At 43.8% G+C, this 15,481-nt stretch overlaps 1 protein-coding gene across 1 annotated transcript in view; it reads right to left on the reverse strand.

The window, feature by feature from the left end:
• AGBL1 (AGBL carboxypeptidase 1) overlaps window positions 1-15,481 on the reverse strand; it is a gene marked incomplete at its 5' end in the record, with an annotated part of 291,273 nt that overhangs the window by 88,269 nt on the left and 187,523 nt on the right. Inside the window, one exon of the mRNA XM_082488796.1 lies at window positions 758-918. Coding sequence (XP_082344922.1) covers window positions 758-918 — 161 coding nt within the window. The remainder of the gene's footprint in view (window positions 1-757; window positions 919-15,481) is intronic.

Here is a 15,481-nt window from a genome sequence, read left to right on the forward strand (position 1 = left end):
CAAGCTGAAGAAACCCATACTTCGACACTTATCCAGGCCAAATTCCCCATGTATTTATAATGGGGCAACCTCACTTAAATACATCCCATTGAATGTAGGAAGCGAAGAAATTAATTTTGCAATTTGGAAAAATACTTCTTAAATAATCAGTAGGATCATGACTTCATTCTACGCACCAAAAAGTCACAAACCTATGCTCTAAATGTCTGCAGGACTCAATTCAGTGAGAAAAAGAGGAATGTCTGGGAGAATCCTTACAGAATCAGGTTTACGGTTTCTAAATTATACCAGCAAGTCCTTCTCTTATCGGCAGTATTTGTTCCCTGCCCTACAGCTCTTCGAGAATGCTCCCCTTGTAAGATATCCTCTCTATGGAAGATCTGAGGTGGACAGACCACCACCTGACACTCCAGTGAACAGAAAAATGTTTCCTGCTGATTCATTTTTATCTGGGGCAGTACCATCCCTATGCTCCAGTAATCAGTTTTGAGAGAAAAATGGAAATTCACTGGAAAACAGAAGTCAGGTTCTTTTCTTTCTCCATTTTTACACACACAGACAGCTGCAGGGCAGGGCAGGTTTCAGGAGTTTCTTTGCGACTCGATTGTATCTTCATGTCTGATTACTCTCAATACACTCCAGTTCCCAAGATGAAAATCTCAGCCATAAGGAAAGTCCATTTCTGCAGGTTTAAACCCAAACCATATCCCCACCAACTTGATTACTACAGGAGAACCCTCTGAATACCATCACTGACCTCTGTGCCCGGTCTGTTATCTCCTCCTCCAGATCGAGCAGGAGCGCTGCCTGAGCCATCACCTTCTTGCTGCAGGGCAGGGATTTGAGGTGCAGAATGAGCAAACCGAGGCAAAACTTGCTTCCCATCTCCTCCAGCTCTTGAGTTCCCAGCTGCAGGCCCTGGCGGAGAGAGGCAGAAAGTCTCAGTGCTGAGCGTGCGTTTCACGGGCGCGTGGAAAGAGGCAGGCTTGTTTTGCAGAAGGATAACTCTTAAGGTTCCTCCTTCCATTCTGAATAAGGAGTTTGTTCCCGTTTGCTACGTAGGGAAATTTTCCCTATAGAATCATTTGTAAATTAACTGACAACACTTGGTCTACAGAAGCTATTCTAAAATAGCCTCTACTTGACAAATGGGGAAACAGAGGCAAACAGTTTAACTGCCTCCAGTACATTTGCAGAAGTCATCATTGTAAGAATAAGACTCAGACCCCAGTAAATCAACTTTTACAAATCGTTAGGACTCATTTTTTCTTTCTCTCTATAGACGAGTCATCTTCCTAAGCAATGGGGGAAAAAATAGGTTCTACGATTGTAAACACTGGGCAGTGGCAAAGATAGAAAAGGAAACTGGTGGGGGAGAGAGCGGAAGAGATCTTTACCAAGTTATGAATTGTGTTTTAAGAAAATCAATTGCAAAGTAATTGCAAAATAACAAACACCTCTAAGGAATTTCTCAGTCTATTAAAAGCTGATGTCTCTCTAGCAGAGACCAAGAAGCGCAAACAGGGTTTGGATTATCAATGTCATCTTTCAAGGGAGGACTCCTCCAAGCTGTGGATCCTCGCTTGGAAGAACCCTGATTATGAATAGCGTGTGTTTGGGTTTTTTCCTAATTAAAAAAAAAAAAATAAAATGAAGATGTGGCAAAGAAGGAACACACCAAGGGCCTGCATCAGAGTAAGTCAATGTAATCGATGGCAGTTTCATGCAGGCGGTGAGACGGTGCGAGACCCACAAAGCTCAGATATACTAAAAAGAAGCTAAGAAACTGCAAAAACCCTCTTCTTTGGCATTTAGTGACTGCATCGCACTTACTCCTTAACGCTGTCACATCAGGGGTTGAATCAATTGCCGCCTCTGCCAATATCAGCCCTATGCGCTTTTACGACACAAAACATCTCTGCAGCCAACCTCCTGACGAGAGCTCCGGCTCTATTTCCAAATCTGTTTCCTTGGCAACTCTCAGGAGTCCGCACTCACAGTCCTGGCACTAGCCACATGCATGGTGCGAGCTCTGTGCCAGCACGGCCCGAACTTGACTCTCTACTAGATACTTGTTAGTGGACATCTATTGGGTAACAAAGCCCATACATCTTCCCCTAATCCATGACAGGAAGCGAAGCTCTGATCTCACGTTGATTTTTTTTTTTTTTCTTTATAAAGTTTTTGCATTTGCCAAGTGTTTTGGGATCCTTGGGTATGTAGAGCTGAAAGATTATTTCTGAGCCAAAAACATGCAGGTGGCTGGAAGAAAAAAGAGATTTCTCACATAAACTTCTGCAGCTCTCTTGCAAAGTTTTTCTCTTTTTTTGTGCATTTTTGTTCGAGGACACAAAATACTTGGACAGGCTGAAAACCATCACTTCATCGCTAGCAGATCCAGCATATGCAAATATCATCTGGCATTACAAATGCCCTATACGATAAAACAAATACATTTTCCTACAGTAAAGATGCAATTCTGCTTCCTTTCCGAGATCTGGTGAGCAAAGCATGAATCTGTAGTTATGATGATGAACACAAACAACACAAAATAGTACAGAGCGCAAACATATACTGAGCGGCCGGACAAGTAGCTAAGTGCAGGACCTGCCCAGAACAGCACACAAACAATCTGAGAAAACATAGCTCTAGTGCTAGGCAAGGTCTAGGGTCTCTGGAGAACCGACTTCTGCTGTCAGAACAGTTTCTTAAGTATTTTTATTACAGTGGGCAAATCTCTGCCATCATTTCTTCTCATTTTATTCGCCTCCACTGCAAGCTTTGCCAAGGAAGATCCAGGTACAATGAACTAGAGCAATAATTAATAATGGTAAGAAAACAGAGGCAGGGGCTTATGGGAACCAAGGGTCATTAACGCAAAACAATGAGAGTGCTTAGCAGCTCTGCACAGGTTTCTAAATGTTTTATTATTTTACATGAAGAGACTTAAGATATTTTAGTGTGGCAGAGTTACAATCGGCAGGCAGAAGCGGTGATGTTTCTGAGCAAAAATGTGTCATTTCCACAGCAAGAGAGTTATTTTCTCAGGGGCAAAGAATACAAAGAACACCTCGCGGCTTTCCCTGGGGTGCATCTCAGGGTCCTGCTTCCAAGATCAAGGCAACATACTAAATACCTATCAATCCAGGCAATGCGAGTAGTGACTGTGCTAAAACTCAGCCTGTGGCTTTATGATTCCCAAGGGCTTTATTCAGGATATGAAGAGGCCTTAAGAAACTATGAGCAGAGAAATAATAATAATAAAACTATAATATACCTCAGAAGCCTCAGACAGTAATTGCTCATGCAATGAAGTTTGCTGCTGTACGATGGCCCCATATTGCTTTGATACCAGACAGCTCAGGAGTAACAGCTGGAAACCTCAGCTAGAGGATTACTTGTTAACACACTTTATTCACTTCAAACATAGACAGACTTTTATTTTTTAACTCGGGTGCTTCTCTCCCTCTCCTTCCTCCCTCCTCAGCTCTCAGAGGGTGGAGCTGGAGGTGCGTAGCATGACCGCCATTAAACTGGAGCTGTTGACAGAACTGACATATCAAGCTAATGTTATTGATGGCACCTGCCAGCGATGCCAGGAGCTGGTGTAGTGGTGAATAATCGGTCCCTCTTGCACTGCTGAAAGGGAAGCCTGGTCTCCAGGCATTTCCCTTGCAGCTCTGCAGCATACGCAATTGTAAAAATGTTGAGATTGTGCTTACAACTCAGAGTCGTGAGAACATCCTACAAGAAATGCAAGAAAGAAGAAAAGAACAGTAGAAGTGGTCCACCTTGGTTTGATTAATAAGCTGGTAGGAAGCACACCTCCATGGCAGTGAGGCTGTGTTTCTTCTACGTGTAGTGACAGTATGCGGTCCGTTTGCCACAGCCGTACAGAAGCAAGCTGTTCTGCCTGACGGCAACCCCCCTGCAGTGCCCTGCCAGTCGGGATTCTCAGTGACCCCATCTTTCGCTCTAGCACAATGCTCTTTGGCTCTGTCCTCCTTTGGACACGTCTATGTGAGCAGTGGAGCATGGTGCAAAGTCTTCCAAGCCAGCAGAGTCTAAGCACATTCTGAAGCAGGAAACAGTATCTCTGCACAACAAAGCTGCAGACAAGCTCATCAGTCCTAATTAGGCCAGCCTCAGAAGCTTGCTAACAAAGCTATCCTACTTTGATGATCAGCTCACATCGCATCGTTTCTGTTCTCTGTTACATGAAAGTACCGGTCTGGACCAGCACCAGCTTGATGCATCACGCTCCACTGCGCAATACAAGTACGTCCATTGGTCCCATGGGTTCTGTCATGCAGTCTTTTGCAGGCATCATGTTAAGTGATAACAGGTTAATTGTTTCCTGGCTCTTATAGAGAATAACGGAGCTAAACAACTTTTCCTAACCCCTTTTCACATTTTCATACTGCAACAGACAGCACGGGAAGAGGTGACATCTAATAGCAGTACAAGTTTTGGATATATTTATTTTTCATGGGAAGAAACAAATTCCAGAGGTAGGCAACATGGCCAATCAGATGAACGAAACAGACACTTAGTCTATTAACTCTTGGTCTAGTTAGATCAATTAATTCCTTGCTTTTTCTGCCAAAACTGTTGCTAGCATAACAGCTGGGGCAGTAGGATGCTCACCTGCATCTCTTAATTGACATTGTCATACGGAATAGCAAACTGGGGAGCAGGAAAAAAAGCCATTCCTTGACTTATCATTTAGCCAGGATGTTGCCAATACAAATTTTCCTGAACAAAATCGATCAAATCATACTGGAAAAACAGTTCCTTCATACTCAGCACTGATGCATCAAATAAATCTCCGCAAGTAAATGTTTCTAATCTCTCTTAACTTGCCCTCAAAATGCTTCAGAGGCTGAACAACAATGCAATGGAAAAACTTTGTTATTCATTACTCATATGCTTGAAACACTCCTGCAGCCAAAGGCAGCACCAGTTTCATAATGCAGATATTGTTGAAGAAGGTGGAAAGACTCCAGAAGTTAAATTTGAAATTTCTTCCCAAGGGTAACTAGAGCTACAGGAAAATTAGAGTTAGAAGATACCGATGGATTAATTGTTTCCTGTGCTTAGAGAAGCGGGATCTTTGGCATGCAGCACAGCCACTCCAGCAGCCTCTCCCACTTCTGGTCACTGCTCAGTCCTTGGAGCAACAGCTTTTCCCTGCAAACTCACTTCCAGTCAATACATATACATACACACTTACAGAATATTCTTTGCATCTCAATAGCTTTACACATGCACAATGGTTATGCCCTAAGGCCGGGTATAAATAAATTGACAGTCTGGTTTCTCACTAATTCCATCAGTGAGCTCTCCCTCAGAATACTAATAGAAACCATTTGGAGGCTCTAGAGGATAAACCAGAGAGCCGGAATGAAACATTTGGTGCCTGGCGTTTGCAGCCTTAATTTTAGCTTGGGCCAGCTCTGAAAGATACTGTCCTTTCAACCCCTGTGAATGAAAATATGCAGACACACGCTGGGGAACAGGCTATTTAGACAACTAGGACAGTAGGGAATAAGCCAGGTTTTCTCATGCCCCAGAGATCCCTAAGCAGCAGGTACGGCATGCAAAACAGATGAAGTGAAGGGGATGGGGATGGGAATCTGGGCCAAGAGATTTCAAGAGGATTAAGCGAGCAGAATAGGCTGAAGATGCAAGAAAAAAAAAAAAATAGGCTAACAGGAATTTCTAGAAAGAAAGATGAGAGAGGCTGGAGTTAGAGACAGAAGATAAAAGGACAGGAGAGATAAAAGGATGAGAAAGAAGGAGGGGTTGTTGAGGTCAATGGTGGCTGATATAGAGGAATGATAACAAGAGGAAAGCTAGTGGAAACCTCTACCCCCTTCTCACCCTTGGAGAGGTGTGCCTTGCTCTGAACGTCTGTCCTCGTTACATCTGGTACTTTGGCCACATGGTGCGGAAACAAGGCCTACTCGCCTTGGATCCTCTCACAAAACTTCTGCTGAGCTCTTTTGCCTGAGCTGGGGCTGAGCAAACTTCTTGGGTACAGAAACAAAGAAGTGGTTATTGTTTTAATCGTTCAAGTGGATTCTTTCTCTGGTTAAATGTTGCAGGCAACACTGGTCAAGGAATGGAGTGAATGGGAAGATGAAACACCTTCTCCCTCTGATCTGCTGGAGAAAGAGTCCAGAACAATCTGCTCATAGGAGAACTGGGGATTTAGCAAACAGAAAAACTTGTGGCCAAATTCTCCAGCAAAACAATTATTTAGATTATGAATTCTCCAGGTTTATTGCAGGGATGGGTTTCCTCCTTCTTTCTGTGCTGACTTGCTGTCTGACATTCCCATCTCCACACCTTTCCCTCACAGTATTTCCACAGCTGTCTCATTGTCCTTTCCCTCCATCCTTTTGTCCCTTCCCAACTTCTTCTCTGCTCCTCCCTCAGCATCCTTTCTCCCTTTCTTAACCAGCTCCCATGAATTACTCCATCCTCAACATAGGACAAGTTCATCAAGCCAAAGAAATTATATTAGTGTTGCATTTGCCAACCTCAGCTGCCCGTTCTGCTTGGCCACTCTATCCCACACGCTGCTGTCTCATGTTTTATGTCAACAAATTGCAAATTATCCAGGATGGAGACAGGGGTGGCTTTAACTTCCCACCTCTCCAAAGGCTGCACACTCAGAGAGAGAGGTACTAGTTGGATAGGGAATGCTTCCACATCCATTGCATGCTGTTATACGTGTTCTGCATGGCTGTATGAGACTGAAGGGGGTGCAGGGTACCAGAAAGCTCAGCTGTGCCAGCTCCTTCTTGAATAGCACAGGGACAGACTATGCCTTTTTTTTTTTTTTAAACATGCACCATAATTGTGAAGGGTGGTCATGTCCAGAATAAAAGATGAACAAAAAGCAAAAGAGAAATGAGGACATTTCCCCCTACGCAGACAAACCATATAGGAAGATGCTATTCTTTGCAGAGTTCTTGCTTTCCAATAAAGTTGAGTAGTACATTGGTTTTCTGTCTCATTCATTACCGTGTGACACGCTAAGGACCTATTTTTAGGCTTTGGATGGACCTGGACTAACATCAATAGATTATCCCTCTTCTTTGCAGACACTGAACAATCTTTCATCTCGTCCCAGAGTGTCTTTTGAAACAGAACTGGAGAGGCTGTAGTGATGTGGCAGGCCAGAACTGAGCACTTTGGAGGAGTCTGCATTGTTTCCCGGTGATGGGGATCAGGAGTGTCCGAAGTTCTAATCCAAGGACTGCAGACAGTTCTGGGGAGGAGAAGCCTGCCTGTACCATCTGATGAAGAAGAGTGCTTTTGGAAGCGACAGTTCAGAGGGCAAGCTTTTGATTGTAGAGCTAACAAAAACAATGAGCAATGCTCTTTTTTAATAAAGACAGTCCACAAAACAAAAAAACCCAACCAGCAAATTCCTAAAGGAAAATAAATGCTGCTCTAGGATACTTAAGCCTCCTACTTGGCACACATGGGACAGAACTAGGGAACTGTTCAAAGTCACGGAGGGATTCTGGGGCAGCATGAGGAAAGAAAGCAGTTACCTTACATTGGGGTGTACTTTATTCACGAAAGCATCTTTCTTCCCCCACCGTCCCAGTATTTGCAACAGGTTAACTGCTATCGCCCCATCTGACAGCGCCTATAAAACTCATCAGCAGTCTATCCATGACTTTCTCTCACACACGTTCTTTTTCCTGCTATCTGAATACTATGAAACCTGGAACAAGTCACAGACAGGCTATAGCCTGAGGTATCTGAAGATTAAGTGTGAGGTGGGGCTCTAAGTATGTCTGAGAATCTGTGTCAAATGAATTAGCTCTTAAAAGCAGCCTGGGAAAGCAAGGAGCTGAAATTTTGCAAGTCCTAAATTGGCATCCTAATCCCTGGATCACTTTTCTTCCCTCTCTACTTCCACTTAAAAGTTTGCCCGTATAAATAACTTCAGTGTACAGAAAAGTGACCAGGCTCTTGGCCCACCCAAGCCTTATTTTCAGCTCTGAATTTACCCAGTTTGGCCGTATTTCACCATAGGAGTAAAATAATGTTCTCATCCTGGCTGGTGATCAGCACATGCCTTGGAACAAAAGGATTTATGATACTTATAACTTTACTTTGGCTAATGTAAATGCAGATGCTATTCTTAAAGCGTCTAACCTGTTTTAAAATTCTTAATAAGGTATTTGTCTTCATAATGCCATCCACTATGGGGATCCCCAGGTTAATTATATGTTACATAAAGAATCAACTGTTGCATCTTAATTTCATGAAATGGCCTCATATCCTTGTATTATATTACACAACACTTTGCTATTTTTCTGTGTGGCTTTAAAGTATTTAAAGTAAGAATACTGGGAACTTCCAAAGTAGTTTGTATCTTAAAACTCACTGTGCTATAAAGTGCAAGGGAGGAAACCTTACAGCCTTTTCCTCTTATCCCAATAAAATACTTGCTATTCTTCCCATCACAGAGGTGATGAAAATATGTATTGATCAAAATGACACATCAAAGCCAGTGGGCTTTTCTTCCCCATCCAAAATGAGGCCCCAGGATCATTGTAACTCTCGCTGTTGCACCGACACAGGGGTTGAAGCACTGGAGCAGATTTAGTGAGAAGCTCACACGTCACGACCCAGACATCGCCCCCGTGGCTCCAGTCTGATAACACTGCCCCACGTTATCTCCATTGCTCTTCTCCCACACCAGCGCGTTATGGAGACTAGCAGACCAGTGAAACTGTGTCTTGGCCTGGCAGCAACGTTACGTGGAGGAGAACCCAATGGGATGGCGAGCCTGCTTCCAGCCACGCTGCCACCAAACATCCACATCATTGCCAAGCCTCTCCCCAACACAGTGCTCAGTGTGCTTCACTGCTGCGCTCTCTGCACCGTAACGCTTTATTCCTTCCCTTTATAACTCAACAGCTCTAGGGTCCCTAATGCTTTCCCTGTATTGAAGCTTCCGTCCAAGCCACACTTTCACATGCTCTCTCTAGCCCCTCTTTATCACTGCTTTGCCTCTTACAAAAGAAATGACCCATAACAAACACAGTACTCCACAGGAGGTATTACCATTCACGTCCATAAGGATATTATAACCTCTTCCAAGTCTTCCTCTTTCTTTACACATGCAGACATCTTATTCATTTTTTTTTTATTGCTGCTGCTGCACATGGCACAGACATCTTTATCAAGCTGTCTTCATAATAGCTACTTATGTTTTCTTGAATGGTTAGAGCTAATTCAGAGCCCAACCATGTGTCTGAGTGCTTTAAACTATTCTTTCAAACATGCTTTACCCTGCCACTGCCTATGTTTCATCTTCCATTCTCGTACCCACAATCCTTCAGTCCTCCTTCCTACTGCATAATTTGTATCAGGTGCAAAGAGTAAATCTTATTGTCTTACTGTTTTCCTTTCCTTCCAGTCATCAAAATTATAAATATTGACCAGCACCAATTCACAGAGTGGTAGCTGGAGCCAACTTACTATCAATTTCTTTCCATCCCAAGGATGCCTTCTGTAACCTACCTATTTTTTCCAGCTTTTAAACTAGGTTTTGATGACACAAACAATCCTGTTGTATCTCCCAAAATTTCTTGATGCCTTTTTTTGCAGGAAGCTCTCTTTTTTATTAGCTCTGACTCATGTGGGATGCCCAGCAATCCAATCTGCATGAAAATTAGTCTTGATTCACCCTTGAAAGCCATGGGCAAAACTTCATATACCATTTCTCCTTCATCTTCCAATCCCCATCCCCCTTAAAAAAAAAAATCCACCATATTTTCAAGGGGCTGTCCCCACTCTCGATCATTGTGTTCCTTCTTCCCTGTATTACTCCAGTGCTTGTGGTTCTGTCATTCCATGGAGTAAGTTTTTAAATATACGGAATCATAATTAGCACCCCGTTAAACATGTTTTAGACTGCCTCCTATCTGGTCAGCTGGCCATTTTTAATGATTTCTCTTTATTAGTTCAAATCTTCTGTTCCTTATTCCCCTTACAACTCCTACAGGAACGAAACCTGGGCTTCATCTGATCCTATGGGTTATACATCAGCCAAATATAAAATAACACAGCAGACAATCTGCAAGCATTAGCCTTCGTGTAAAAACCAGCCAGTGTGACCCCACAGCATCCCACTCTGTTCCTGTCCTGGCTGCCTACCAGCTCTGCCAATGTACTCCTCCACTGCTCCAGGACAGCACAAACAGCTCCAGAATGCACCTAAAGCTCAGCCTACACAATCTCTTATTTTTCCAGTCCTGAGGGTCACGTATTTTCTTCTAGAACCTTCTGAAAGTATGCCTTGAAGAACACTTCTTTTTTCCAGATCTACACCTGCTCTCCACAAAATCACTCACTTCCTCCGACATCTTCTGCCAATGGCCTCAGAGCAGAGTTTCCACCTGGTGGTGGTTTTCCTGCCCAGACCACATCACATGCCACGTGCCAGCTTCCTCGGTGGAATAATTATCTGCATGTGTTCAGAAGAGATTATCCTGAGACTCTCTGTGTGTTGGTTTCCTTAAATACTTAGTTTGAATAGGTCTGAATAGGTCCTCACACAGACATCCAGAGGTGAGAGGTAAGGACACAGATCCATCTACAGTTCCGCACCTTCCTCTCCCATTTCAATTTTCATTACTCTAACCCTTCATGCACCGTACGTCCATCCCCTTATGCTGATACAACTCAAGAGCTACCCGAGAGTTTTTTTCCTAAATTATATATGACTCCCCCTAGGCTAATTTTTTTTTGTTTTGTTTTCATATCACAAATTCTCTTTGGTCATCTTCAGCAAACACCATCAAAGCTGGCCTCCCCACCTATCGCTCCCTCTGACCTCGGGATCGGTGACAGGAAGCAACTGTGATTCTACAATTTATTGTATTAGCACTTCTGAAAAACAACAAAGGAGTCATTGATTTTCCAAGCCAAAGGCACATGGGAAAGCGCAAAAAGCATCTGTGCCCAGCTCAGATCAGAGAGGAAAAAGAGACACTGCATAGGAGAGGGCTTCCCCCAGCCCGGCAACTGCTCCCTTTGAAACGGAAGGATGGGAGTACGAACAAGGAGCTTGTTGGCTGTTTTCTTACAGGTGTCAGCATAATCATTCTGACACAGGACCCTTCTTGCTGCTTGTCACATTTAACAGAAAAATGGGCAATAACAGCGAAAATCTAACCGTTTCTTTTTTTTTCCTCTTTCTTTCTTTTGAATGCTCTGTACTAGCCACCTAGAGAACGGCTGATAACACTGAGGGTAATTCAGGCAAAAGTACTGCAGGACCCTCTTTGATGGCTGCTCTGATTTAATACAGGTTCATGGAACAAATGTGTAATACAATAATACCATATAAAGAGTTAAAGAATACACGAGGAAGCTGGGTCAAAGGGAGATTTCACCAGGCGGCCCAAGGGCAAGTCACCGATCATTTCATTAAGAGGATGGTTTAGGAGGGACATCCCGTGATGAGTCCCAGGCATGTGGACTCCACAGCCAGAAATCAAAGATCAGGAAAGTTCTTTCAAGTGAAACAGCTGCCATCGACTGCTAACCAGGGTTTACAGGTCTGCAGAGTCCAAAGGCTCATTCTATCGCCAGCCCACACGTCCGGTAGTTCAAAGTAAACTGACAGAGATTAGGATGGGTCGATGGATATTTTTACCTTAATTTTGCCTGGAAAAAAAAATATTATTAAAAGAAAAACAAAACCAGAAATCAAACCCAAAGCTTCTACTTTATCACGGGAGAGATGAAGCCGTGGTGATGTCCGCGAGGAACTGAGCAGCAGCGTGCGTGTGACCTTAGACGTTCAGACTTATTTACCAAGGAGGAGATTATCAGTTAGACCTGGCAGTTGGACGCAAACTTTTGCAAACCACCTATAAGCCTTTTCCCCTATATAATCCCACCAGCACAGGCTCAGTTTAACATCCCCACTTACTGTGCTTTTAGAGAGAAAAAGAAATCGGGTCTTTGAAGACTGTAAGGAACAGACTGAAGAAAGGGAGACAAGATCAGAGAGACAGCGCGAGGGTGAGGGGGAGGCAGCTCTCTCTCGCAAGTGGGATAACTGATGTGACTCACACAAAAGCAGCTGACGTTTCCCCTTGTTCTGCCGTGGATATTTCCACGTTGGCTTTTTCAGAGATGGAGACCAGCAGGAAGCAAGCACGCAGCAGCTGATAAACGCTTCACCTCCTGGAGCATCAGGTGAGAAGCATGCAGGCCTTGCAAAAATAAACTACAAGTCTCCGAGTCTTTGAAAACCTACTGACCGTTCACAGCAAAGCAGGCAAACCTTCATCAGCAGAGAAGATGCTGACTCCAGATTACAGGCTTTCAGGTTTTCTCATCTTGCAGCCGTACCGCTGGGAAAATTTGCATAAGAACAAGCTGCCTTTTTCTTCGGAGTCCTTTTCAACCTGCTTTTATGATTTCCACTGAAAATTATAATCCTGTGTTTGTGACATTGCAATCATTTCTACTACAATCAAGTGGTCTGTCCAAAAGGAGGATTACTGCTTCAGTTGGGGGAAGTATACTGACCTTTGGAGGAACAAAGCAGCCAGTTTCAAAGCAAATAACCTTGGTAATAGAGAACAAAAGAAGAGAAAGATATAAAAACAACACTACGCATGATCAGATCTGCCACTTCCAAGAGGCATCTGATGCCCTTTAAGTTCATAAAAACTGATGTTTCCTACAGATGTTTGTACGACAGATTTGGAAAAAAGCAGCAAGAGACATTTCTCTTTGCGGTGCCACTCCAATATTCACTCAGGTTTTTCCTTTGACAAGCTAGCAATGTTTTAAAACTAAACATCAGAGACACATATATAGAAACGCCACTGCAGTGCACAACTCCATCCTTTTAGTGTCCTGTGAGGAGGAGCATCACTGCACACGGTGCTGAATGTCAAACAACTGGCTTAAACCTGTGCCTCTGGCAGCTGCTCTGAAATCCAAAGAACAAACAGTTAAATAATAAAAAAAAGTCTTTGTTTTGCCTTTTTTTTTTTTTTGGCAAGAACATAATTCAGCATGACTCTCCACAGAACAATTTGCATGGGATTACCCACAATGCATTGTGTTATGGTAATACACTTCAACCTCTGATGCATATTAGACTGACAGTGTTAAAAATCTGTCAAAGGAAAAATAAATGATACAGGAAAATGATGATGTAAGACAGGACAGTAAACATTCTGCACTTGTGTAATCTGCCAAAATTCAGTCTAAAATTGGCCTGGGAAAGAGAACAAGAGTATTGTGCACTCAGAACAGCTTTAGGGAATGTTCCCAACTCAAGCAGAAAACAATACCTGACTGAGACACGGATGTAATCGCAAAGGAATGGAAAGTACAACAAACCAGAACTAAGAGCTGAATAGGAGACAAGGAGAGATTTTCTTCATTTCTTTGATTTCCCACCGGGTAGCAACCTGGAGGGAATAGTCCCTCTTGCTCATCCAAGGATGGTTCGCTTCACTGCGCTTCACCACACACATTTGCTCACTCTGCCTTCTGCTCCTCTCCAAGCCCTGCTGCATCTTCAGATGCTGGTAGCGATCCCTAATAGATCCTGGACGGTATCTATGTTCAAAAGCCGCGGTCCCTGAAACACTGAGCCCCAGGGCTATATCAGTCACAGATTCCAATCTAGTGGCATCTCCTTCCTGAAGTCAGAGATGGTTACTCAGCCCTTCAGCAGGCTTCACCAGGGAACAAAGGCTCCCTGACATTTTTGAGCATTGGTCTTGCGCTTTCCCATAGAAAAAAGCCGTAGGAAATTAGTATCATATGTAACTCTCCCCTTCAGCCAATTCCACACACTGTTTCCCTAGTAATTCAAGTAATCAGATACCACTCCTCAAATCCCTAATCGAGGGATGGGTCTGTTTTGGTATCCAGTGAAGAGTCATTTAACTGCTAAAGGGATTTTTCTGCAAAGCCCTCAGACGAGCAAAGGCAAAGGATGCCAAGGGGGGAACAAGGCATAGGGCTGGCCAAGGGGAGGGGACACGGTGAGAAGCAGTATTTTCCATCTAGGTCTTTTCATTAGTTCTCTCAGAGCTAAATCACAGAAAAATGAACAAAACAAGGGTTGAGGCCAAATTATATTTGCTGAAGAGGAGTTATAGAGATTAGTGTATTAATTAATCAAGACGACGATGTCAGCAAGGGCCTGACCTTTATTCTTGCCCTAGTAAAAGCTTTGTCCCTGGTGACTTTTGGCTTGCATGCTAAAGCCATTTAGATACATCCCTCAATTAATCGCAGGATACCCCCTGGGAGATGGGAGAGCAGTACTGCAAGCTGCAAGCAGGGATGCTGAATCAGAGGAGGAGTAGCGTAGTCAAAGGCACCTCGTCAAGGGCATGGGCAGAGCTGGGGAGAGAGCCCACAATTCTCTCTACCTCTCACACTTCACCTCTCACTGCTAGGAACAAAATTGTTTGAAGCTATTAATCTGGAATTCTGCCATACTTTAAAAAAATAAAATAAAAATAATCAAAGACTAACAAGAAATAAAGACTAAGTTTTAAACAAAAAAACCCCAACACTTCAAAACCAAAGAAGAGAGTCTGTTTTAAGAAGAATCTGTATATTTTTTTGTAATAAAACAATAGCAATACATGAAACTCACTCAGACTAAATGACAGCTGCTGAGAGGAGGACAGCAGTCAGATCTTCAGTTACCCCCTGTTTCTCCCCTTTCTTGTCAGACTAAATCCTTCCCTCAGGCAGATTAGCTGCCCACCCCCATACCCTGGGGAGCCTGGATTCCTTTCCTCAATGCCTGTCATACAGCAGGTTCACTCTCAGCTTCTTGAGTACCAGCCTGAGGACAGCCAGGCCCAGCAAACCTCTGAGCACCACTGCCACTCTAAGAGAGAACCTCCAGCCTCTGTGGGTGCAGCTGGATGGAGAATACAAGGTGGATGGGGAGCTGCTGCTGTCCCCACACAGCAGGGACAGACGGGGGTGGAATCTGGACAGGGCCCAGAAGATGACATACAACCACAGGCTTTCAGGCAATAGGAGGACTAAAAAGCCATGTAAGTTCAGCAGAGTGGTGATGCTCAAGGATGGCAAGATGGATGCAATATTAGAAGATGTCTGCTTCTATCAGAATAGCTGTTATTACAGCAACAGAGAACCTGAATCTGGTTTTGCCTCCCAAGCAAAGGCAACAAATGTTTCTGCCCACAAGCCCCATCAGTCTGGACTCTCACCCATGGACTGACTTTCTGGCTTCATCTTGGACCTGCCTTGTCACTACAGACCTACCGGGTGACTGCTAGTCTGACCCCAGTCACCATCACTTGACTCGATCCTGATTCACTGGCTTGTGTTCCTGGCTTCACTTTGGACCTGCTTCGTCACCACAGACTTGTCTGGTGGCCTGGGCTCTTGGCTGAACCTGACTATCCTTCACAGCCTGCTC

The sequence above is a fragment of the Vanellus vanellus genome (genome assembly GCF_965231255.1).
Source record: "Vanellus vanellus genome assembly, chromosome: 11".
Classification (NCBI taxonomy): domain Eukaryota; kingdom Metazoa; phylum Chordata; class Aves; order Charadriiformes; family Charadriidae; genus Vanellus; species Vanellus vanellus.